The sequence below is a fragment of the Stegodyphus dumicola genome, chromosome X1, assembly GCF_044657685.1.
Source record: "Stegodyphus dumicola isolate Sdum_Otavi_A_Nest chromosome X1, ASM4465768v1".
NCBI lineage: Eukaryota > Metazoa > Arthropoda > Arachnida > Araneae > Eresidae > Stegodyphus > Stegodyphus dumicola.
The window spans coordinates 94,657,651-94,684,060 of record NC_140780.1 but is presented as its reverse complement, the minus strand read 5'-3'; the positions used below and the strand labels follow the sequence as shown (position 1 = coordinate 94,684,060).

At 34.2% G+C, this 26,410-nt stretch overlaps 1 protein-coding gene across 1 annotated transcript in view; it reads left to right on the top strand.

The window, feature by feature from the left end:
- Window positions 1-26,410, top strand: part of LOC118186833 (proclotting enzyme-like) — a 71,260-nt gene that overhangs the window by 28,252 nt on the left and 16,598 nt on the right. Inside the window, exons 3-4 of the mRNA XM_035356993.2 lie at window positions 15,473-15,663; window positions 18,664-18,994. Of these exons, the coding sequence (XP_035212884.2) occupies window positions 15,473-15,663; window positions 18,664-18,994 (522 nt within the window). The remainder of the gene's footprint in view (window positions 1-15,472; window positions 15,664-18,663; window positions 18,995-26,410) is intronic.

Below are 26,410 nucleotides of genomic sequence, written 5' to 3'. Positions count from 1 at the left end.
TTTTTTTCTTTTTATGTAGCTGTTGTATGTTATGCCGCATATTTCGGTATAAACCTATTTGATGATGGACTTACTGGGTTCCAGTTCGGAAGGCGCTGCTACAAATTTTTTATACACGCCTTTCTTATACCATATAAGAAACCTTATATTAATTTTTGGGAACCCTTAATGGCAGGTCAAATTTCATATATTTATATTATGTGAAACTGAAAATTTTAGATGAAAGGTAAGTGTCCATTTGAGGTCTTTAGAAATGGCATTTTGCATTAACGAGTGTTTTAAATGGAGTCGGCAGGTGTATGGAGTACTGTGACTGTAGAAAATAAAAAACCATATTTTAAAACTGAAAGATTTTCGGAGCAAAATTCCAAAAGAAAAGAAATCATTATAATGTGAGGTTTATCTATTTATTTTTAACTAATAGTTCATTTTAAGCTGGCACTTTCCTATTACTCACTTTTCATCCACGTTTTTCATGCCAGAATGAGACAGAGAGCGTTTATTCAGATTAAGGCAGAAAGAAGTGCCATTTTAGCAAAAGCTTCAAGAAGTTAGTTTTAGAGCGTGTCTTCCTATTCTAGGCCACCTTGTGCCATAATTAGAGACTTTATTTAATGACGGTGAGTGCCTCTAGCCATTTAATTTTATCTCGCTAGTTTTCTATAAACCAGAGCATTGCCTGCGCGTTAAATTATCCTATGAGCCGTTAGGCTAATCTACAACATTTTGAATTTGTTCATCGTTTCGTATTTCTGTTAAGCCAAAAGTGCTTGGCTTGTGTAAACCCAAGTTGGGTAACTGTGTTAGGAATAAACGAATAAAAGCGTTCGAATAAAAGGCTAACGAATAAAAGAGTTAAACGAAAAGCTAATCGAAAAGGGTCTAATACACCCTTTTTCGGACTTTTGTTTATATCAGAGAATATATCATAGATAATACGTATCAGTGAACATAATAATATCGGAGAACGAATAATACATATTAGAGATTGATTACGAAAACTATGAAGAAGAACACACAAAAAGCCTGACTTGCTTAGCGATGGAAATTTTGAACGCTAAAACATATCCGAACGTGAGAAGATTGCCACAGGTTGAGTGAGATATTTCACTCAGCCTGGTTTTGCTGACCAGGTTGAGTAAGATATTTTATCTTAATCCGCCATAAAGTCTATACATGGCTCCATCAGACTTCAAATAATTCCCTGGTTCGAAAGAACTAAAGTGTAAATTGCATCTTATCTTTCTGAAAGAAATTTCTTCGGCGATTACCGAAGCTATTAAATGATTCTGGGAAGAAGATCTACAAGGAATCTTTCGAGACAAGAAACAATGTAGGACTGTAAGAAAAAACTACCTGAAATAAAATAAAACTTGAGAGGGGAAAAAGCAATTAGACTGCATTATTTTTAAACAATTTTCGCGTTTACCTTTTGTTGTGGCCCGATGGCTATCACTTGCTTTAAAAATAACATAGCCATTACACTAATTAGCAGAAACAGAATTGTTTACCGTCTTGTTTACTCTATTAGCGGATAGTGGATAAACTGAAATCGATTAAATTATTACACATGTGGCGATTTTGTTGATTTATTGCTCACACTCGTTCAGCGCTTTGGTGTTTTATCGGAGGCTTGCTCGGAGCGACATCTATGAGTCGAATTAATAGTGCTATGTGAAAACCACGCATGGCGATGGAGGCCAGAGCTTGAGTCCGCTTCATAGGAGTGAAAACTTAACTTCGTCACAAATGTGCTCTTCGGTGGCGAATTCAAGTACAAGTAATTCATCTCTTTCGAATTTGCGAGCATTGGCTGCCCCTCCCCAGGCTGCCATATGCACATAATGCAATTTAAGGACTTAAATAATTCCTAATTAATTAAAAAAAGCGTCTTGGTACGTGGTTTCTATTTCAAAATGTAACTGCATTGCAAATATAAAGCTGCTATGCTTGTCTCACACGATTCGCAATTAGGAGGCAAAAGATCCTCATGCGGATCCCGAGTTCAGTTAAGGCAGTTGACTGCCTCATTCGGCTTGCGATCAGATTTGGCAGATCAGATTTGGCATTCCTTTAACAATTGAATTAAACTTACTACTCTTCCAAATTCTGTTGTCCCTGAGATCTAAAATACAATAATTATGAACGTTGTATTAATCAAATTATAGCATATAACAAATAATCATTAATTAATAGCATATAACTGTGATTAATGCAAACTATTTTCTTCTCGAGAAATTTTCTATCTTGCCTTCCAATGCTTCTTTTTTATATTTCGAGCTATTTTAAGCCCTCTTTGCTTCGATAAAATCTTTGGCAATAGCTTCATTGTTGGACATATTTTCCTTCTTATTTGCTCTCAACGAGCCCTTTTTAACTGACAGTTCCTGCTTTCTCAGCCGAGAGTCTTCTTTTCCTGGCTGGTGTCATCCCTTTCGATATTCGTCACCTTTTGGGCAGTGATATTCATACTTCCTCATCTACTGACTGAACGTTTAGCTTTCTTTAGTACCTCTTCTTGACGAGTATTTCTTTCTGATCGGATATCCTTTTCCTGACTGAACGTTTCCTTTTAAATGAAATTTTCCTGAGTGGTGTTATATATGTAACTGTATCTATTATTAACATTAATCATAACTGTAATATAGAATAGTAGATTAGCAATGTAGAATAAACGATGTTTGTGTACATCTTGTAATCATCACTGAGCACTTAGCTAACGTACAAAAATAATACAAGTGGGTGAGAATGTTTCATAGAACCCCACTCCCTTTATTTGAGAAAATCCCTTGGTATATAGCCGTGCTTTGAATCGGCCAGTTCTCCCGTCAGTAAATATTTCACTATGAGCATTCACTTTGAATTAGTTAAATTTTTTCCTTCTGAAAATGGCGAAAGTGTTCGGGTTTTAATATTGTCAAGAAAATGAATTTCTTTGTTTATGGTCCTTTGCCCTTTCTTTTGACCGAGAGAAATTCATTCCATCTTCACAAGTTTGCGGTGCGAGTAAATCTGTTATATTTACTTAAAAGCGAGAGAAATCTTTAGGGTGTTTCTGGGCAGAAGGCAATAACGCTCATTTTCCTTTTCTTACATTATCTTCTTCCTCATCGCAGATAAAGTGTTGTGAATTAACTTTCTTTATCGAGAGCAAGGAATTTGAACTGAGAAAAATATGTTGTAGAGTGTTCACTAAAATAATATTTCTACATATTTTAACTATTTTAGTGACAGGATCAATATATATGCCATTTTTAGATTCTTTTTCATATGCAGCAAAAATCAGTTTCTTACTTTTCGGACTATTTTCAATCGGTATCAGGAATATGCAGGCACTATCCTTATATTACTGAGTGATTATTTTTCGGTCCATATCTAATATAGATTAGAATTAAGAGCTTGTCGTTAGAATTTTTATCTATCATCAAACGTGCGCTTTTCACTTATTATGAGCATGTTTCTTCCAGATCTTTTCATTTTGTTTTGAGGTGCAGGATACTGAAGCTTCTAGTCGAATTCTTTCCATATTTCGAAAATTACCGAAACTTGGATTAATGTATTCAGTCCTGCTGTTCACTTCAAGTTCTTTGACTTTGAAACCAAATTTATTACCATGCAAATGAGAAAAATTCTTAAAATAGTCCAAAACATAATTTTCGTGCTTTATAAAATAAAGCATAAAAACCTGTACCTAATGTAATTTTCTCCCATTATAATAAAACATTTGCCACGTCAATCGACTGTGTGGACATAGGATCACATAATCATTGTGGATTAATTCTTCTGGTTTTGGTGTTTGGACTAAATGGAAACTTACGTTGTTTATTGTACTGATATTCGTCACAGAAGAATAGGTCTTTGTCTAAAAAATATTTTTTCAGTCATTCCCTTGCTATCCAATTCACATAGAGCTTTTAAATTTATATGTCCTTTTCTTTAATGCCAGAGTCTGAGACAACCCTTATAAGCAGTATTTTCATCGCAAGGAATTACCTTTCAAAACAACATATAATGCAGGTTAATGATAGAATAGATTGATATATTAGGAGTTTAACTATTGCAGCTATAGGTATTATTAATTTTTACTGCAGTTATACATATTATTAATTTTTCATTCCTGTTCCTATGATTATAATTTCAGAGAAAAGCGTTCTAGTTAGGAAACATTGGGTGCATGTACGTTATAAGGTTCCTATTATTTTAAATAACCAGTTATTTTATGATTTAGGTCTATACTATCACTTCCGTTTTCCATTTCCCTACGTAAATTAGTTTGAGATTATATAATTATGTGAGATTTTCAGATTGTAAGATAGAGCGTGTTTCTGCCTTTTGACACCCCGCTACTAGGTTTCGCTAGCTCATATAAGATGTATACAATCTGCATACAATCTAATTGATTGTATATAATGCAGTATTATTAATTATACAACCTTTGTCTACTAAGTTTTAATTTGAAATTGGAATTTATTATTACTTTAAGTTACATTGCCGCAAGTGACTGGCTGATCCTGTTAAGCACGAGACGTGCATTTGTGTTCCCAGTTCTAATTTAATAAAATGGTTTTTAAAACCTTTTTGAGACTCTGTAGTTCTCTCCAGACATAGCGATAATTCAGTTAACCTATTAACGACCGCATTACCTTTCACTTAAGTAAAATGAAAAAAATAATTTTTTTGACATATTAGAGGGTAATTAAGAAAAAAAAAAGTAACAGGAAAAAGGAATTTTTATTTTTATTGAAGCTACACAATGTTGTGAAAATGCAACGTCAGTCAAAACCGATTACTTATGGGAAGCATGAAAATCTTTGAAAGATTTCGCATACAAGCGCACATAACATTTACTACAAAGAGTTAGCGTTTGACTACCCCAATATTTGCAACTTTTACTTTTGTTTGATGATTTGTTTTTCAATAATATGATTTGTAGGATTCTTTCTTGTTTCGCTTAAGGCCAAATTATGAAAGAAAGGTGATCGGCCAACACAATGAGTATATGAAGATGAAGGCTGAGAGATTTCAGAATATTCGTCCCTGGTTTTCAGCAATGTCAGAGCAACACTTCTTTGAAAATAATTATCAGGACTGCTATTTCTTCTAATTGCTTTGGCAAACATATTAGAGCCCTGAGTAAGAACAGAAGTTTACTAAAAACTATGTTCCTAAGCATGTAGAAGATATAACACAAAAGGGAAGGGTTTAACTACTCTTTATTCTTCACAGTTTACAACTGTTCCCGCACTTCGGGATACAAAGACCAGTACTTATGATCTGAAACGTAAAAAAATAAGAACTACAAACTAACTAAATTTAAATAAGAGTTAAACTCAAATACTTTACAAAGACTAATAACGCTAAGATTTGCCTTTTAATCTTTACGTATGTAGCACACAGAATGCGAAAAAACTACAATACGTCTTCAATATCAAGAGGACTAAATTATGGCCTTAAAGGCGGACAGCAACTGACTGAAAAGCGCGCATGAAATAAGGTGGCGAGAAGTCTCTCTCTAACACCTTCTTGGCTAAAAGCCACAACTTAAATACTTAACAGTTTGCAAGCTCAATTTGCATACTAAAACTAACCACGTTTATTCTGGCCGGAAGAGGAAAACAAGAGGGAACAGTAAAGTTTTAAGTAATAAAAGTAATCCATAAGTAATAAGTATGTAGGGTTTATATTTATTTTAACTAACATTTATTTTAAGTTTAAACTATCTTTCCTGTCAAGCCTTACTTTCCCCTGGAATTGCCAATGCCAGAGTATGTAAATTTTAGTAGAACGCGCAAAGTATTCAAATTGTCAGCGGAAGTAATTTGAGTTAAATAGAAGGGAAACGAGTTCGAAGGTGTGCTCTCTTGCTTCACGAGCGTGGAGGTGGCTAGGTAGAATTTGAAGAACCACACGTTTCGGCCTGTGTGCTTACCTCGGCAGATAGTTGGATCTTTCAACTTAATATTCAGAAGTTTGCTGAAATATCAGCGGTATCTTATAACGCGGTTAGGTTAGTTACGTTTAGAGAGCCTCGTAGGTAGTAACTTGTTATTATTCATTTTTAGTTTCTTATTTTTATTTTACCGCCGGTCGGCGTAGTTTGTGAGCGTCAAGAGCACGCATCTGTAATTTCTAAAGTTGAATAAAAAGGGATTTAAACCCTTCTCAAGACTTTGTGTACTTTCCAGTTCATAGCAGTCACCACTACTGTTGCGTGCAGGTTGGGGCCGCGCAACATTACAAGTAAATAAAATAAACGTAAGTAAAACTTAAAATCCTTACAATATAACAGAGAAACTTTAGGGCCTATAGCAATCTTATAATGTTTCCATGCATTTCATACAGTTTTATCAATAAAATTCGTAAAAATGGGCCGCCAACATTTCCTACCTTTTACTTGGAATATATGCATCCCAAAAAATTGTTCGAAAAGTCCACACCATCCGTACAGTTGTTGTAATTTCCGATAAGTTTAGGTTGCTGTACGGATAAAGATTTCTTTTCTTTTCTTGAGTACCTATTGGTCACTGAAGGCGGATAAATTATATCAAAGTTAGTTGCCATAGCTATGAAATAATTGTTGTTAAAGCAAATTACTGCGATGCCATGTCCTTTATCAAATATATGTTCCACTTTCTGCTTTGTCCATTTTCTTTACAGGTGTAATAGGGCAGTTTTCTAATGTACTCGAGAATGGTTCCAGCCGCAATTTCAGCTCATTCCGTCCCGACGACATCATGCGTGACGTAAAAAGTTTTCAAAATATACCTCGTGATCTGAAAGAACCTCCACTGTACTTAAATGATCTATTACAACATCTTCATCTAGTCCAAGACTAATCAATGTCTTTGAGGATTTTACTGAATGTATATCAAAATGATACATATACTCTTCACACGATCGTTTCGTTACAGTCATTGTCGTCATTTTGTTACGGACAATATTACCAGAATATCACATATAATATTTCCTCTATACCTTGTTTTCATTACATACGAGCACACTAATCAACATGACACAGGTCCCGCCTTAGTGCCTCTAGCTTCTCCATTATAATTTTTATTTAAGGACGGCAGGCTGTTTGATGAAGAATCGCTTAAATGAATCATCAGTGTCTAGCAACCGCATGTGCCACCTATCTGTGAGTGGGAACGTTGTTATGTAATGATCCGGGGATCCAGCTTCGCTGCACGCACAGAGGTTAGAGGAAATAAGAAACAAATCACAGTTTCAGAAGCATTCTGGAAAGGAACCATGGCTTGTGACAAAGCGAGTTATGAATGGAGCTAAAATTAAGCGGTGTGTGGAAATTAAGCAGTAACAGACAAATTCAAACGTTGAAACGAGTCTAAAACTATATATAAGATAGTATGAGAAATAAGTTGACTCGAAGTATTTTACCGGCGCCTAAGTTTAGAGCATCGGCTAGCGAGGATATCACAGCCGGAATATTACCTTTAAACAGAGGTGGCTCAAATTACTAACAGCAGACAGCGATTGACAGAAGTTCTCTGAACTAAAGATTCATAACCCTCAGCTTAAATACATTTAAAACTAATTTGCATTGTAACGAAAAATACGAAAATGAAAAGTTATAGTAAAGAACAAAATCGTAATTAACGTTAATTAACGTAAGTTACCTTACAAATTATTTAAGAAGTGCAATGTCAGAAGAAAGATTAAACTTAATGGATCTATTGTACATGAAATAATAAATGTTAAATGATATCGATATTTCGAAAATAATTGTTGAATCTGCTAGAAAAAATTTATTAAGCCCTCTACTCAACAGTCATCTAGTTTAATAATCAATCATTTTAATTTAAAGGTGTTCAAGGAAATTTTATTTATTTGTTTTTTCATAAAATTCTATTTTATTTATTTATACATATTTTCGCAGTTTTATATTTACTTTTCTTTCCCACAGAATATTGAATTTTTTATATAATTTTAATTTTGTTAAATTTTAGTTTTGATGTGCAAAGGAAATTATATAAGAATTTTTAAAAATAATAACATTAAATCACTAAAATATGAATAATATTAAGCAATTATATTTATTTAATTATTTATTAGACTTCATCACTAATTGCGTTTCAAGCATTTAGGTATGTAAATATTTTCTTAAGGGTCCACAAAATTTTACGACTAGGTGCCCCCAACTAGCTTAACCCATCTCTGATTATCATAATACTTTTAATACGTGAGGATTTATTTTTGCAGTATTGATAGCTTGTTTTTACGCATATTAATTTATATTTAATATTCGAATCAATAATTGTTTCCTTAATTTGACTAGGTAATAATAAACAAAGGATTGACTCTTGCTCTCTTCAATGTTTAATGTTTCATATGTTGTATACTTATATGTTGTTGTTTAATTGTTGATTTAGTTTCGGCTTAGTTTACTCAGCATATTTTGTATTTTAATCAAATGAAAGGTTTTGATGCTGTTTTTTACAATTATTTTCGTTTTTGAGACTCATGAAAAATTGGGCAATTATGCTTTTCTTATTCCAAACTGTAGGCGTTAGATTGATAAAGGCACAAAATTGCTTTTGCACTTATTTGTAGTTTAATCTGTAAATCTGTGTCAATTAATTTGTAAATCTGTGTCATTGTCAATTCAGAAATAGGCTGTTCCTGTTACTTCTCTGGATACATCAACCCACTGATGACGATCTGCTGGGAGACGTAAATTCACTATAATTCATTTTTCGTTATTATTTACACTACCCTTTTGGCTTGCACTGTTTCTGTTTTTATTATTTGCATTTTTATGCAGTTGTTCACTATTGATCTCAATATTTTAATTTATCTATGCATAGTGCTTATTGGTTATGCAAACAATTTTTGAATGTGAGACGTATTTAAATGTTTTATTTTTACTTTGCAAATATATATATATATATATATATATATATATATATATTGCAACATATTTTTACTGTACAACATATATGTGTGTGTAATCAACAAACCAAGCTGCAAAGGAATGCTTTATGTGAAATTTTAGAGGATAATTTAGTGCTGAGAGTTCTTATGGATCAAGTGACATTTTAATTTCTGAATTCGTGTCTTTATTGCTTTTCTACGAATTCGAATTTTATATTTCAATAATTTCAGCTTTCTATACATCTTATTCATTTGAATCTTCTTCATACTTTTTATTCAAAAGTTTCAGTTAAAAGGAAATGTCTCCTTCATAATGCCCGTTATTTTTAAGATTGGCTGTTACTTTTGGTATATGTGGCAAAGTCGCAAATTATGACCATAGCATTTCAATTTGAAGTGTTTATTTTACAGAATGAAGTTTTTACCTTTTTTTAAAATTATTTTTATATGCATTTTTTTATCGATTCTTTTTTGGTATAGGGGTGGTTTAGGTTTTTTGCTTATAGGTTTTTGATACTTTCGCTTTGGGCTGGTTCCTTTCCAGTTTAGTTTCGCTAAGTCGGGGAGATAGCATAACAAATAACTATTCAAATTACTTAATTTATAGTTCATTTAATGTATCCACATTCCTCCATTTATTATAAATTTATCAACGGTTATTTACTGTACTGTTCGGGAATATAATGGGGATTTGGTTGATTTGTTGCCTCGCGAATCCTTCTTCTCATAATGAGACAGCACGACGGAAATAATTTCAAACTTCGGCTTTAATTTAATATATTTTTGTTCAATCTATTTGGTGCTTCTGCTTTTTAATTTACTTAATTTAGTGGCGTTGAGTTCTAGCCCAGCTTTACTGGATTCTCTCAAAGCATTCATTTAAAATTTGATTTGTCGATGCAATATTTAGGTTTATACTAAATGGTTGACTGGATTTCATACTAGCATATTTAATTATTTCTTGCAGTGATTTGATAGACATTAAACGAAAAGGAAAATATCCGAGTTTCAGAGTAATGTCAAAGTATTTATGTGGGCCTCCAAGTTTCTGAACTGATTATTATCAAAATAAAATTAAAAGTCTTGTAAAGGGCTCATTCTATGCTTGACTCAGTATTTATGAAAAACCTTGTTATATCTGCGTGGTTACAAGTAATTTAGACAGCTCAGCGTCAATAAAAATAAGATGTTGCATAAATTCCAACGTGAGATTTCACTACAAGAATTCCTAAGCAAACAGATATAGAAGTAAAATCTTTTAAATTTATTCTACTTCTCTGCTTGCAAGGAATTAAATAAAAATCTTGAAACACAAGTTTAAAATGGATCTGGCTTAAATACAAAGCTTCTCTCACAGTTTCTGTAAATTCGGCAATTTAATTGATCCTGAACAGAAGCTAAAAGCATCGCCTTAATCCATTAATTAAAGAAATGCAAACGTTCCACTTACCAAATCTGATTTATACTCAATCTACAATTTCGAAATAAAGACCAGTATTGGACTCGCCAAACAGACAACTCGGCAAGGCGGAACTCAGCAAGCTAAACCTCTCTCACATCGTTATTCGTAATTCCTCTACCTAAAAATAAAAAAACCTGCTTGCCACTCAAATCTATATAGGTTCTGGAATGAGCGAACTTCGTGACGAAAAGAGGCAGAAAAGAAAGAAGTAAACTAAGTTAAATTCCTCAGTTAAGAGAAGGAATAAACGGTGTTTCGGCGGAATATTCTAAAAGTTGAAAAAATGCGACATATTGCCAAATTGCAGTTGATTTTCAAAAATATGAAATTAATTTTGAATATTTTCCCAAGAGGTATTTTTCTCTTGAAGTTCAAGCCATTCATATGGCTTAAGACGTTGCACAAAAGATAAATCTTAGTTATAATTTCATCAATTATTTTTTGAAATTTTTAATGTACTATATCCGAGATCCTAAGTCTCATTTTCTTCAGTTTTAGAACGAAAAGGCGTTCCAAAAATTTAGTATGTATTTGGTTTGATTTGTGTGATGATGGCAAAGCCTCGAGTGCTATCTGCCTAAGAAGAGGACTTTCTAAGGGAAACTGTCTTGTGTACACGTTACGCATGGGGAAAACCACGAAAACGCTCATGCAGCATGCCCTTTCGCGGAATTCGGACCTCGGACCGAACTACCAGTGTTCAGCGGCTTTAGCGCTCGGCCGCTGGTGGGCCTTTAACACGGATTTACCAACGTACTTAATGAGGTACGACAAATCTCTATTAGAAATAATTTTCTTTTATATAAAATGTCTGAAATATTCTGTGTCTCAATTTCTGGCTGGTATTTAATCTGACCACTCAAATTCTTTTTCATACATGATCGAACTGCAAAATCTTTGATTACTTACTAGTGAATTGCAGTTAAATTTTGCCAATGGCTTATTTGCGCACATACTAATAATTGCTAGAGACCTGAAAGGTTTTCTATACATAAATATACATCATTAGAACTAAATACTGTTTAATTTTTGAAATTTAAAACTGGAAAGTTCTCGAAGGATATATTAAAATTTTTATGCAGTCGTATTTTTTTAGTTGTTCTCCTTTTTGTTAGCAAGTTCTTCTCTCAACTCAAATGTTTTTTTAACGTCTCTTATAAATTATAGTAGCCGTGCATTATGATCTAGGAAAAATATTAAGAATTTAAAGTTCCTTCGCATTTTCTACGAACAGAGTTACTGTTAATTAAACTTTCTTTATTCAGCGAATATCTTACCAAAAAAAAAAAAAAAATATTTGAAAATTTACGAACTGAAAGAAATTTCGAAATTTGTATGAAAGCACCTTTTACCCGAAGAAAATAATATTAGTTTGAGGATTATATAAAATAGAATTTCAGAGAAAAAATATCGAATTTCATGAAGAGAGATACTAGCTTGATATAATCATGTCAATTGTATGCATTTAAGAAAAATTAGTAATTTTTGTATCACACACGATTGTCATAAATTTAATAAATTATGTGTTAAGTAGAAATGAATGTAGTTTTTATTGTTCAATAAAAATTATTCGTCCGGTACGCATAATTCGCATATGTACATCGGTATGGCAACCGAAGGATGGGCTTCTATAAAGCACCAATGGACTTCTATTTGTTGTTTTGGCCACACGACCTTTGCCAAATTGAAAGCAAGATGGTACCAAATATTTTGTTACCCAGTTTTCCTCTATAAAATCATTAAAAATTCTTGGATTTCTTGTGAAAATTTCCAGTGCGAAATCGGGTCAAATATAAGTAATAGTAAAGATATCACTATATGATTGAAAAAAAAAATTTAAAGGAATATGAATAACCTGCTGGATACAGAGAAATAAAATGTAAACAGCAGCTTAATTATGCGTCCAGTATACCCCCCCCCCATTTAACAATGTATCTAAAAACATTTATCTTGAGTGCCGTTTCAGTCTAGGAATGATTATTACATAACTTTTAAGTATTAATGTACAGCTACTGGTGTAGAGACATCAGGATATTTTTGGAAGCAGGAAAGATGAAAAATAGCAACCGCCTTCGCCGGGAATCGAACCACGGACCTCTGGAATACCGGCCCAGCGTGCAGAACCGCTACACCACGAAGGCACGCTAGGAAAGAAGGACAGATACTTTATATACTCCTTTTTTAAAGGGCGACTGGGGTTTTTAGGGGACCCAATCGCCAAATCCTTGACGCGGAAAAACCTCATCCAACACCCTTTTAGTTCAGGCGCCACTGTAGAGACATTAGGATATTTTTGGAAGCAGGAAAGATGAAAAATAGCAACCAGCGTGCAGAACCACTACACCAAGAAGGCACGCTAGGAAAACGGGAGTTGAAACCTTATACTGGTAAAGGATGTTTTTAGTTATTTTTATCAAAACAATTTTTAAACTCATAGCTAAGTGTTTTTACTTCCTGCAAAAAAAAAAAAAAAAAAAAAAAAAAAAAAAAAGGCATTTGTAAATAAATAAATAAAATATTCTTCTAGCCCATAAAGAACTAAGAAATAACAATAATATTTACACTTTCATCAAATACTTGTTATATGCAGTATCCGACAAAAGTACAGCCTTTTCCTTTAAGAACTAGTAATCTGCTCCAAGTCTTTTATTACACTCATGTCTATAAATTAAGGATAATGCCAGCTTCGGCAAATAAAGGGCTCAGAAACAAAACAAACGTGACTTAATTTATAAAGCCCATTTATTAAACAAAAGATAAAGAACAAAAAAGATGATGTATGTATGATACCATTCATAAAATCTACGATTTTTGTTCCCGGGAGCAATTAACAAAATATATCTCCCTTACAAAAACTGAACATTACATGGTTGATATGGTAGTTAATAAATTACATGCCTGCAAGACGATGAAATGCAGTCCGTAAAACGCCTAAGCATGCTGAGCATCAAATTATAGAGCTGATCTCGGGGAAGATTACTCAACAAGCAATGCCTAGGAGGTGCTTGATGGAATGCAATTTGTCGGCTGAGCATGCTGTATCGGATATAAGACAGATGAGAATGCTAGCCGTTCCATACGGGTGAAACGGTTCCAAACGAGCAATCCTGCCGTAACGGTGTCGTTCAATGATGTTGTCTTAGTGGTAGCGGGTACATAGAGTTCTCCATATGAATGTCCGACGGGAATCAGACTGAAAGCTAAACTTGGACTCGCCGGAAAACATCACACATGCCCACTGTGACGATTTAAACATTGCATGTTCTCTACTCCAGGCTAACCGCTGGCGACCGTGAGTTGCCGTAAGCAGAACATATCTAACACGCCTGCGAGCATATAGACCAGTCTGTCCCAAACGTCTGTACACGATTTGCCTGGAAACTGTAGTCCCCGTGGCTGAAGATAGCTGACGAGACAGATCTGATGCTGTGCTCCGTCTGCTTCTTTTGGCAGTTACTGCCAAATACCGGTCGTGATTTCGTGCTGTAACTCGTGGGCGACTTGTACTATAACGTCTGCTGACATTTATATAATTTTGGAATCGTTGCCAAATACTAGAGACGACACTTTGGGCTATTCCAAGTTCTTCGGATAATTTTATCTGAGTACACCCACATTCCAAGCTGCCGATAATTCTACCATGTAAAAAATTATGCGCACGCGTCCTCTGTGCCATAACTATTCGGTTGTGGCACCGAACGCCTTACAGAACGCTTATGAAAAATTTTAGTTTTCTCCTATCATTCCTTACATACACTTCTCTTACACTCTCGTCATTGTGACGTACTGTAGGCGTCATCTGATGGCTTCCTCTAATTTGCATATTATTCTTGAAGATGTGTACGATAATTCTACAGGTGAAAGTTTTACTTTAGAGTTCGATTTCCGTGTTATTCTGAGTTATCCTAAATTTACAGACATGGGCGTAAATATATAATCATAACTGCACATTTCTTACGGAACATCATAAACATATAATAATAAAGTATATCATACGATATTTTAGAAGAAATGTTCAAAACTCTTATCATATCTAGTGACTACACTACTTAAAAGGTGACATTTCTCTTACCGAACGCTGCATTTATTTGAAATATGTGTCTGTGTATCAAAAATATTTAATGTTTTTTACTAGTAAGTAGCAAATTAAGTTCAAAACATAGAAATATGTGAATAAATACTTCAATGTAAAATAAAATAAAAACACATTGCTCACATGTGGTTTTGCATTATTCCCAATTTTTTTCCTTAATGACGGGCTCTAGCCGTTTATAGCGTTGGCCACTACTAAAGCCAGTAACGGTGGTCTCTTTATTATGCAGGCATGTAATAGGCACACTACCGTTGCCTCCTATGAATGGGCGGACAAATTAAATCCATTCCTTCTCCGTGGTTCGACCCCAGGCCTTTTGGTACGGCAGTCAGACTCACTAACCACTTTCCTGTCTGAACAGCGCTATTCCCCCTTAGAGCTATTTTATATTCACAAGACTTCTAATTTGAAGAACATGTCGGAGATTGATATTTAACAAATTATAGTCTGTTGGCATCTTCCTTTAAACCCTCTGTCAGAAATAAATAAGGTGAATTCGTCTATATTCATTATTTATAAATTACTCAAATCAGAAGAGGAAGGCACAAAAAACTTCTTCTTTTTGTTTTTCAACTCAATATTATTTAATTTTATCAGTCGAGATAGAAAGAAGATCATTTCATTTAAAATGAAATGTATGAATTGAAAAAATTAGGATTTCCTTTCAAACTTAGATTCCCTCATAATATATTAATGAGTGCAATATGGCTCCTTTAGACTAACAGGAAATAATTTGACAGCGATTGTTGACAATTCCTTCCCTCCCCCTTTTTTATACATTCGAAACAAATTCTTTAGAATAGCTGAAACATATCATTTATTCCTGACGTTGATGAGAAGGAAGTTATTGCACATATATTTTGCTTTCAAGTATTACATAATTCATTATTTTGTGATCAACATTACACAAATAATTCAAAGGCAGGATTAAAAATAAAGATATGACTATATGAAAGATGAAATTGAGATTAATAGTATACTTCTTTGCATATTTATTTGCCTCTTTCTAATTTTTTTTCCTGTAGTTGGTCTGTTTAGCGAGCTGGGATTATCCCCCTTAACGTCCGTGAATCATTGTCGAACTCCTGACGGACTTCCAGGAGAATGTGGAGAAATAAGCAGGTGTCTCTATCTTTTATTCGACGTAGTTCGATTGCGAAGATCTGTCTGCTTCAGAAACCTGTTTATGGTAGGAATATGCTGCCCTGGTTTTTCGGTAAGATGCATTTAACATATACTGGTGTTTATTTCTTGTTTATTTGTTATCTTTTTTTTTTTTTTTTTTTTGCTCAGCCGGAAGCTAAAATGCATTGTAAGTTGGTGAAAGTAACAGGAAAAGTGTAGCAACTCATTTGAAACGCACCAATTAGTTTAATGAAACCTGCAGGAGGATGTAACTATTTCCCGAGGTATCAATTTAGAATATCAAAAAAGAATACCGTTTTATTGTAGAATTGTGGAATAGGAAATGTAGAATATAGTTAAGTATTTTTGAAGGCTATAAAAACATTTACCGATTATGCGATTATCTTATACTTGATGGAAAGTATGATGAAATTGCTTACTTTCGTTAGTGCAATGTGGATTTGAATCGAGTTCATGCTTAAGCTTCTCATAAAATACAAGTTACAAAATCCTTATAAGAAATAGACTAAGCTAGTAGGCGGGGCATACGCTTCCCACAGAAAGGAGAAGTTCTCACAATAAACTTAACTATAAAATTGAAATATATGGCATTTACATTACGTAACTGTTTTAAATTTTTTAAACCGGATATTTCATGAATCCCAGGATTTGAAATTCATAGTTTTAGTACATATCATTTAATATATCTCATAAAATCCTTTTACACTATTCTTTGTGTATTTGTTTAGTTGCAATTCTTGTTTTTGTATAAATATCTCTACTTTGTTAAAGCAACGGAAATATTTATACTTAAAAATTATATTATTCTAAAAATTTGGTGTTTAAAAAATTTGGATCTTAATGATGACATTATATGGATCTTAATAATAACATTAAAAATGGAAAAAAATTATTTGGAATTGCTGTCGTGAAAAGGATTTTTCTTTCAAAATTTACTGAGTAAAAGTTCTTCTGAAATGAATGCCTAGAAAAAAGTTTAGGTGTAGCAATCATATAAAATGCCATTTCATATTTCATTTAAATTCCTGCTACTTCGATTGTTCTACAGAGAGGAATAGCTGAAAATTTTCTTAGAGATTTATTTTTAAATATGCATATTATTTATAATTTTTTTTTTGTATATTTGTATATTTCCTTGCAAATAAATTCTGATACTACAGGAATGGGCATTAAAAATTACTTCAAATCTTACCAGAGCTTACTAAAGAAATTTTTAAAAGTATTCCATTAATGAATTATATATCTCAAATACACCCATTTTTCAAATTTTACCTACAAGGAAAGCATTAAACATGTGTATTTTAAAAGGATTTCAGGCTATTTGTACAATTAGTAACTTAATGGTAATTAGTATTTAAAATAGTAGCAATAAAAATGTGAAGCATTTGTTTTGAAATGATTAATCAAGGAATTTTTTTGTATTTGCAGGCCTTTTAAAATATGTATATGTGGTACGAATCTGAAGCTTTGCACATCGTTATTCAGAAACAAAATAGTATTTTCTTATTTAGGAAGAAATTCATTTTAAAGCACATTTTGGTGGGTATTAAATTTAATGAAAAACGAACTCTTTCAAAACATTTTGAGATGGATTTTTGTTAATCCGGTGAGTCTTTAAATTAATGAAGGGATTATGGACTCATTCTTTATTAAAGGCCAGAAGCGAATTTACGGGGTTCAAGTGTCCCCCAAATCATTATTTAATTAAAAAAAATTAGCAAACATACACTGTCTGAAAAGGCCTACAAAAGTTTAGATGAAGCGAGATCCTTAGAAAGTTACCGAGTTCTGAGAAAACTAATTGCAACCTATGTTACCTGTCTAGAAGAGAAATACGCTAATATGACAATCAAAATCGTAAAAACAACCTTGTATTTAGCGTAGGTATAATGAAACACTCAATCGATTTCGAGGATTTTGTGCAGTGCTGATAAGGACCACGTGTTTCTGTGACTCCTTCTCCTTTATTTTCTTCTTTCTAGGTATTTCTTTCTCCTGATGAGGAGGGACCTTTAGCTGCCCTTGAAATCGATTGAGTGTTTCATTATACCTACGCTAAATACAATGTTGTTTTTACGATTTTGACTATGTTACCTATTTTTAATGTCACAATAACATGAATTTAAAATACTAAATATATATATATATATATATATATATATGTTCAAGGAAATATAAAATGTAAAATATACATTATGCCTATATAATTTAATGAAATGTCTAGAAAGAAAACGCAGGGGATGCTATGTTAAATGTTATTATTTTATTGAAGAAGAGCAAAGAATAAATAGGATGGATTTAACTATTTTACATCCACTGTGCAGTATAGTAGACAGCAGCAAATACTTTTATTGGATTCATCTAATTTTCAAGACAGTCAGCAGTAATACTTTGGATTTCATTCCACTAAATACATTCACAAAGCATGAAGGGGATATCCCTTTTCAATCAGGCAACGCCATGTGCTTAATAGTGGCTGATTTTAAGAGTAGCCAGAAGAAAGAATGAAAAGAATTATGAAAAGAATGATAGACCCAAAGAAATTTAGTTTGATAAGGTTTCATAGAAAAGTGATAGACAATATGAGGAAAGCTTTTGACATTATTTAACTCAAAAAAATAACTATGTCATCTTTAATCTCAAGGAACATGATATGAAATAAAATATTTCACTTTAACAAATGCCACCAGATTAAATGAAAAATGACAATTAATAGAAATAAAATAAAAATATCACTAATAGTTTTATGATGTGAACGCAATTTTTGTGGAGGAAATTGCATATCCTGCCTCAGAAATTATTTCCATTACACTCCATTGCTCAATAATCAAGCATTTTCTTAAAACTATAGAATATATAAAAGAAAATCTAAAAGTGTTTTTACATTAATACTGAGGTACATAAATTTTCAAGATCGTAGAAATTTGTACGTATAATATTGTGATAAATCATGTTGATAGTTGTTTTACATTTAACGACAACTATAATTTTAAATGTATTATATGAATGTATGTGTATGAATATACTTAATATAACTTTATTTTTTTTACCTTTTTTTCTTTGCAAAAAGTCCACAACGACAGTACTACCCGAAACAAATACGACCGTTCAGTTGGAAGTGACAACAGAGGCAACTACGGTTACTACTGAAATTGAATCAACGACAGAAAAAGTAACTGAACGGCCAAGATTGACTATAGCTCCTCTTAAAAGGTTTCATCATAAATCCACTAAAAGACCGTTAACCACAACCACCACGGAAGAAGCAACAACACTCGGTCCTCCGTCAACAACAGCAAGGACGATAGAAATATTCACGACAACAGCAAAGCCAACGGAAGCTCCGTACATTTTAGCAACTGAAGCTTCATCTCAAAATATTACCTATGCGTCAGCTTTAAGTAAGTCTTAAACCTAAAATTTTGTTTTGAAATGCAGTTAATTTATCCATGATGCAACGTGGTACAATTCAAGCAGAAAGAATGTTTAATAATTTTGAAGTAAGTTACTAGTTTTGAAAGTTTCCCTCCTTCACCTTTCCGACTTAACATAAAAAAATTAAGATACAATAATCTGTGTTGAACGTAACCGCTTCCTCTACGAAAACGCCAATAGTAAAGGCTTAAAAATTTTTATGTACAGTTTCCAAGCATAATAATAGCATCTTTCGCTTACACATTTTCAGAATTATAAAGTAATTGATCACCATCTACAGATAGCAATTCAGAATCCAGGCTGTCATCATTGTACACTCATGCTAAAAAAATAAGTAACAAAGAAAAAACACGGAATAAAACAAAAACTATTTAATGCATATGCTCGAAATTGATCCAAGAGGTTGGTGTGGCATTACTAGACCATACAGCAAACAATAAAGCAACGACATACAAAAACACATGTGTTATGACCATCACACTGCGAAAGACCAAATGAATCGTAAGAATGTGCAATGGAAACATCACGCTAATAAGGGATATGATACTCTCTATCTGAAATGTATGCTTAACATCGGCGAGGCAAGCTGGCAATACTTTTTTGATCGCTTGTTGTGGCACTAGCGCCCATTCCTGTAGTAATGTATGTCAGATCTCGTAGAGAGTACCTGGCGGCGCACTGCGACCTGATATCCATCGTCCCAACATGCCCTACACATGTTCTATGAGATTCAGGTCCAGTGTACTAGCAGGCCATGGCAGATGTAGAATGGTTTCACTCTCCAGATAACTCTGCACCACTTGAGCTCTATGGGGGCAGACGTTATCGTCCATAAATATCGCACTACTCATTGCAGCAATAAAAGTACACACAGGATGGTGGAATTTTGTCGCGATATTGGATTTCTGTGACGAAACCACCAGGAATCACGTAGAGGGAAGTGCTGCTATCCATTCAAGTAAGCCTCCTCCTTTGTAATGGTCTCTTAGGATGAAGTTTGAAGCCTGATAGCGTGTCCTTGGCTCTCGCCATATCACTGTACTCTGGGAATCATTCTGGATGTTAAATTGAGACTCATCCGTACGTAACCGCATTGTTCTGGTGTCTAGATCCATGTCTTCTATACAAGGGTTTTGATCCCTTTGGTAACAATTGATTCCACAGCCTATTGATTACACTAGAATGTACAGTCAGCTCTCTCACAACAGCAGATTCTCTTGCACCAGCTTGCAACATCCCGACAGCCCTCAAACGCATTTCATGGTGCAAATGGAGTCTTCTGTTCATGCTTTCCGCTTTGACTATCTAGGATTACACGGAACTATCGCTGCTTGCGAACTGACGCATAGGTCCAGCGTGCCCCTTTTTAACTTGAAAACTCTCTACTTCAACTGTAAAGTTTTACTATTTAGGATCCATTTCCATATAAACCCATTTTCGTTTAAAGGTATTGTACGTAAGTGAAAATAGGGAAGTAAAAACTCATGAAAACTATAAAAATATATCTTAGATTTAATTGAAAGTAATGACGTGGTACAAACTTACTGCAAGTTCCTTAATGGTACTTTCGCTTTTCGAAGCCACTCAACTCAACATTTACAAAGCACTGAAAAACATTCCATAAATTAAAACAAAAAACGGATTTTATTAACCATACCTTTAACCTTTCAGCAGTGCTGATGCCATGATATTTAAATAAAGCATGCTTTTATCAGCGCTTGTTGAGTTGAGTTTCCTTTCACTTAACCTTTCTCAATTTAAAATGTTTCCTTTCTCAATTTAAAATGTGCCTCCTGGTTTGAATACTCTTTAATTTGGTTTAGAGATTTCCTTAAAAATAAAAACTGCTATGTTAATTAGTTAAAAAAGTCTGCCTTTGCATCTCTTAGGAACCATGAATCTGTGAATCTCAAAATTCTTAACTTTGTAAGGTTTATGCTGATTAACCTATTGTCTTATTATTTGATCTATAGTATCATGTCTATCTTTCGTAGACGTTTACCAGAATGCAAATTAGATGCGTGTATATAACAACGTCATTCTTAAATTTTGGAAAGAGAGCTTTGGCAACATGCTGTTGCGCTATTTCCTCACTCAGCTCTGTATTTCGTTAGACAGGAGTTAAATCTTTTAATAGCCAAATTAGCTTAGAATTGCGCCAGCGATTGTTAGGCTTTTGCATTTGCGAATATCTAGCCTTAAATTACTTTGAATTAATTAGATTAATTTGTAAGCGCAAGCCGTGCATTTGTTAAGTTTAAAATTTTAAACAAAAAGCTTTGTATATACCTTCTTCTGAGTTAGAGCTGATTTAAGAGACGGGACGGTTATTTTCCTGACAGTCTCACTAGGGATTAAGTCATATTTAATTAAAATGTGGTAGCCTACAACTTGAACAGTATTAGTTTAATGCTGTTATTTAATTTTGTATTCTACAAACAAGGATAGCTCTAGAAATGCTTCAGTAATGTATAAATTCTATATAATTTATAATTACAAATGCACACATATCCTATGCGATTTTAATAGTATCTTTCTTTAAATCTGCGCTTTAATGCAAAAATATTGCTATAAATACGAGTGTAATAGAGATAGTAACAACTTAGCATCAGGAACTATTTTTAACTTCAAAAACGTTGCAGCTGAGTCCAATATTCGTATGTAAAATATTTCTTATCTTAGATGAGGCAGATTTTAAATCACTGCTGCTAGGCATAAAACCTTATTTAAATCTCTTTTTACTGAATAACAAGAATTTCTGACAGTTGCCATAGAAGCTTTGGAAAACAGGTAGTTATTTAAACTTTACATTTGGCCTGTGTTTAATTTTTTTTTAATGCAAGATGTTTCAGAAAGAAGAAATAATTTTAACTTGCTTGAAAAATATTTACTTCTCTTATTAAAGAAATGTGTTAAACATGACCTGGGAAAAAATATAAGAGTTTGTAGAGACATTAGGATTTTTGGAAGCAGGCAAGATGAAAAATGAGCAAGGCCTTCACCGGGAATCGAACCATGGACCTCTGGAATACGTGCCCAGCGTGCAGACCGCCACACTACGAAGGCATGCCAAGATGGTAGGAGAAATACCTTATATACTCCTCCTTTTAAAGGGCGACTGTGGTTTTTAGGGTACCTAATGGCTAAATACTGGGTGTGGAGGACCATCATCGAACACCCTTTTTTAGTTCGGGCGCCTCTGTAGAGACATAAGGATTTTCTGGAAGCAAGCAAGATGAAAAATGTGGGTCAATACCTCCCTGTGGTTAAGAAGAGTCTTTCTGCAAAACTTTATATCAGCACCCCCTTCTATATAATAGAACATTAAAATCATAATTTCAAGAAATTTTTATTTATTAAATATATAACTGTAAAATACATATGTATGTGTACATAAGAACAGAACATCTAAACAGATTCAATTATCTTATTATAAAGAGCTAATATATTTTGAATTTTGGTTATATGATGCCATTTATTTCATGTTCATCGTCCTAGTTTTAACCGCCACAAAATTCTTAATTAAATAAGTTATATGTAAAGTATCCATAACATCCTTTTTTATTCATATAATTGATGAATCGGTAAACTTCGAACGATATTTTTGAAGCTTTGAAAAAGTGATTTTTGCATAGAAGACCCAGATATATGCAGCTTTTAAAATGTACACTATAAGAGCAGCCTCTGAAAATGTATCAGCAAATTATCCTCTATATATGTTTTAGAATGTACGCAAAAAATTAAATTATTCGGTGGTTAATAAAATTCATTAAAAAGTAAAGAACTGTAATATCTTCAGCTATCATAGCATTCTTATTTTCTGTATCTAAAAAATAAATTGCAGAGATACTAGCAATAAAAATTTTTAATTCAAAATTATAAAAGAGAAATATAAATAGATAGAAAATAATCATTGATAAATATGCCTTTTCTGTGTTACTATTTCTATTGTTTCTTAAAATTCTGTTGATATCTTAGGTGCATGACTCTTTGAAACGAAACATGGATAAAAAAAAGTATTTTTAACTTTATAATTACAACTTAATCCAAATCATGTTATTTAAAAGTTCTTTCTATTTTTTTATTTTATTCTATACCTTTTAGTGCGCAGAAGGAAGAAAATTAATAAAAAAGATGTTATCTCTGAGCAAAGAAATATATTTCAAGATTTTCCGAATTTCCTAATGGTGCAAGACTGCATTCCTCTGCAAAAAAAAATCTCTTCAAATTCCTTTTTGAAATCCCCGATTAAAATATGTGTCATTTTCAGCAGCCAAATGACCCTTTCTAAGATAATCTTGAAAAATCTGTAAATTATATTAGTTTTTAAAATTTTAATTATTTCTTCGATTAGGCAAAGCATGCAAGGGCTATCTGCCTAAAGAAAAAGGATATGTCCGTGGAGAGCATCATACTGGGAAACTACCTTGTTTATACGTCACATATAAGGAAAATCACGACACCGCCCACACAACCAGCTCATTTGTTTGAGTTCGAAATCAACTCGAGCTTCCACTGTTCAGCGAACTTATCCATTTCCCTAAATTAAGTTAAAAATTACAAACTAACTTCATATAGAAGATAATTAATCGACCTAAATTTGTAAAAGACAGCTTCAGCAATCCGCAAAAGAGCCTCTATAGAAATTTTAAAAGATTGTTGAGAAATATTGTATTGTCATCCAAATTACTCATGTATGTAAAATTTCAAGGCAATCACTTCAATAGAAATGGGCGCAAAGCTGATTTAAATGTTCAACTTACACTGGTGTGCAAAAGTTTAGGACGAGACGGTTTTTTCAATATAACTTTGTACAAAAGCTTTCCAAATCAACAAATTTAATACCGTAAGATCCCCAATACGTAAGGACATGAGTAATGTAAGCAACACTTACTAAAAGAGAAATCAGAGGGATAAAAAGAAGCTTTATTGAAAACGTAGCATGGAGCACAATGCGACTGAAGGCCGAAACATCCCTGTGATGGGTGTCCAGCAAGAAACATCCGATCTTTAATAGGGGATATGATCTCCCCTGACTGCTAGGCAGGTTTCACAGCGTCAGCCCATGCTGAGAATGAGGGTGTCAATGAGTTGTTGAGGCATTGCTGCCCATTCGTCTTGCAGCGCCAATCGAAGCTCCGGAATCGTTACTGGTGGTAAGGTACGAGCTGCCAAGCGTCTGCCTAGAAACTCCCATACATGCTCGATGGGATTGAGATCCGGAGATCGTGCCGGCCAATCCATGCGTTCAATATCCTCACTCTCTAAGAGCTGTTCGGCAGCTACTGTGCGATGACATGGTGCATTGTCGTCCATGAAAAGGAACTGCGGACCCATAGCGCCTCTAAAAAGACGCACATATGGAAGAAGAATCTCGTTACAATAACGGGTCCCGTTGACTGAACCTGCGTCGAAGATGTGAAGGTCTGTACGACTACCAAGCATGATGCCTCCCCAAACGAGAACATCGCCACCTCCATACCTGTCCCTTTCAATGATATTCGAGGGATGATTGCGGCTTCCCCGCTCTCTCCAGATGAGTATGCGATGAAAATCGCTACTCAGACTGAATCTGCTCTCATCTGTAAAGAGTAGTCGTTCCCATTCATTGTCTCTCAAATTCCGGTGTTCCCGGCACCACAGAGAACGCCTTCTCCGATGGACAGGCGTTAGAGGTACACACCGTACAGGGCGTCGTGCAAACAGACCACCACCGTGCAGTCTTCTGGCCACGGTAAAACACGATATCAGTCGTCCAGTCGCCTGTGTCGTGTGTCTAGCGATTTCTCCCGCTGTGTGCCGCCTGTTTCTTCTGGCCTGTAAGGCAATGTACCGGTCATCTGCGGGTGTGGTTCCTCGTGGACGACCACTACTAAACCCCCGGATAGCTGTTCCTGTAGTTTGAAATTGTCTCCAAAGTCGTGAAACGATGCTGTGAGCAATTCCGAACTTTGCAGCCACACTTGTCACACTGCGGCCTTCCTCAACTTCCCAATGATTCGACCTCGGGTAAAAGCATCCAGATGTCGTCTAACAGATTGATTATTCGCCATTTCTCGCTGAGGCAGCAACTCGGTGTGATTTTAACTGCTATACGGCGTGCAACCTCTTTGCCAGAAATATTGATCTTACACCGACAACATGCTTTATACTACTCAGACACTCCCCCATTACATCTACCTGCATATCTGCGCATGTGCTACTGTACATAACCTTACTTAATCTCCTGATTGGCCTTTCTGTCCGTTCTGCCTCTTCGTTCAGCTGATATGCTAATTTTTCGACTTCGTCCTTAATTTTTGCACACCAGTGTATATAAATACGGAGACCAACCTAAATAAAAACTATGTAGAACGATCATGAGGTGACATACTTTTTTTTAACAAACTTTGTGAGGTCTTTTGTTTCTGAAACAATGTCATATCATCAGTATCCCAATTGTCTCTCAGTTTCATATATTTCCAGTATTTAGAAATCGTTTAATCGACGATTCTTGGAAGGGGATGGCGAGATGCAATTGCCCTCACAAGAGCCTCCCAGACATTGTAGAGTCATTAGGTTAATTGGAAGCAGAAAAGATGAAAAATCTGCAACCGCCTTCGCTGGGAATCGAACCACGGATCTCTGGAATACCGGCCCAGCGTGCTACCGTTACACCACGAAGGCACACTAGAGAAGTGGGAGAAATACCTTATAACATGATCTATAGGATCTGACTTATAGGAACATGACCTATAAGTCAGAAGATTTGGCTGGCCAACCCAGCGTATTACTGAAAGTAGACAAAGCAAAATCACTCCTGAAAATTAGAAATTTGCGATCTCATAACGACACGTTGATATCGACACGCCAAATGTGTTCAAAATTCGCTCTGGCATCCTACTTATGCAGCATTTTGTCAAATGAAAGTTGCTAATAGCTTGTTAAGTTAATTTTTAATTTCTCCCGTCTTACTGTTTAAGTCCTGCAATTTGTTATGTAATGAAATTTTATGTCGTGAATTAAGAATTGCATAAAAATGTACTGTCATATATAGCAGCGCCAAATTAAAGGGCTGTAAGGGAAGCCAAGAGAACACTAGGTTAAATATGACAAAAAACTTTAAATTGTTTAAAAAAGCTGCTTTTGTTGTGCTAATACTATATCGAAGAGGGCCAGAGATATCTTCTGCAGAAGTGCAGAAATGTCTTCGTCTGTCTCTGATTTACCCTTCTGCAATGGCGCCTGTCCTGATTAGGCTTATATGGAACATAACCTGAACATTCGCACAGAGTGGCCATGGTTCTTGTCCACACATTATAAGAAAGTTTGGCAGATAATTGTTGTTTTTCATAACTTCGGCAAGTGTTAACGCTTCTAAACGAAATCGACTATTTCTTTCA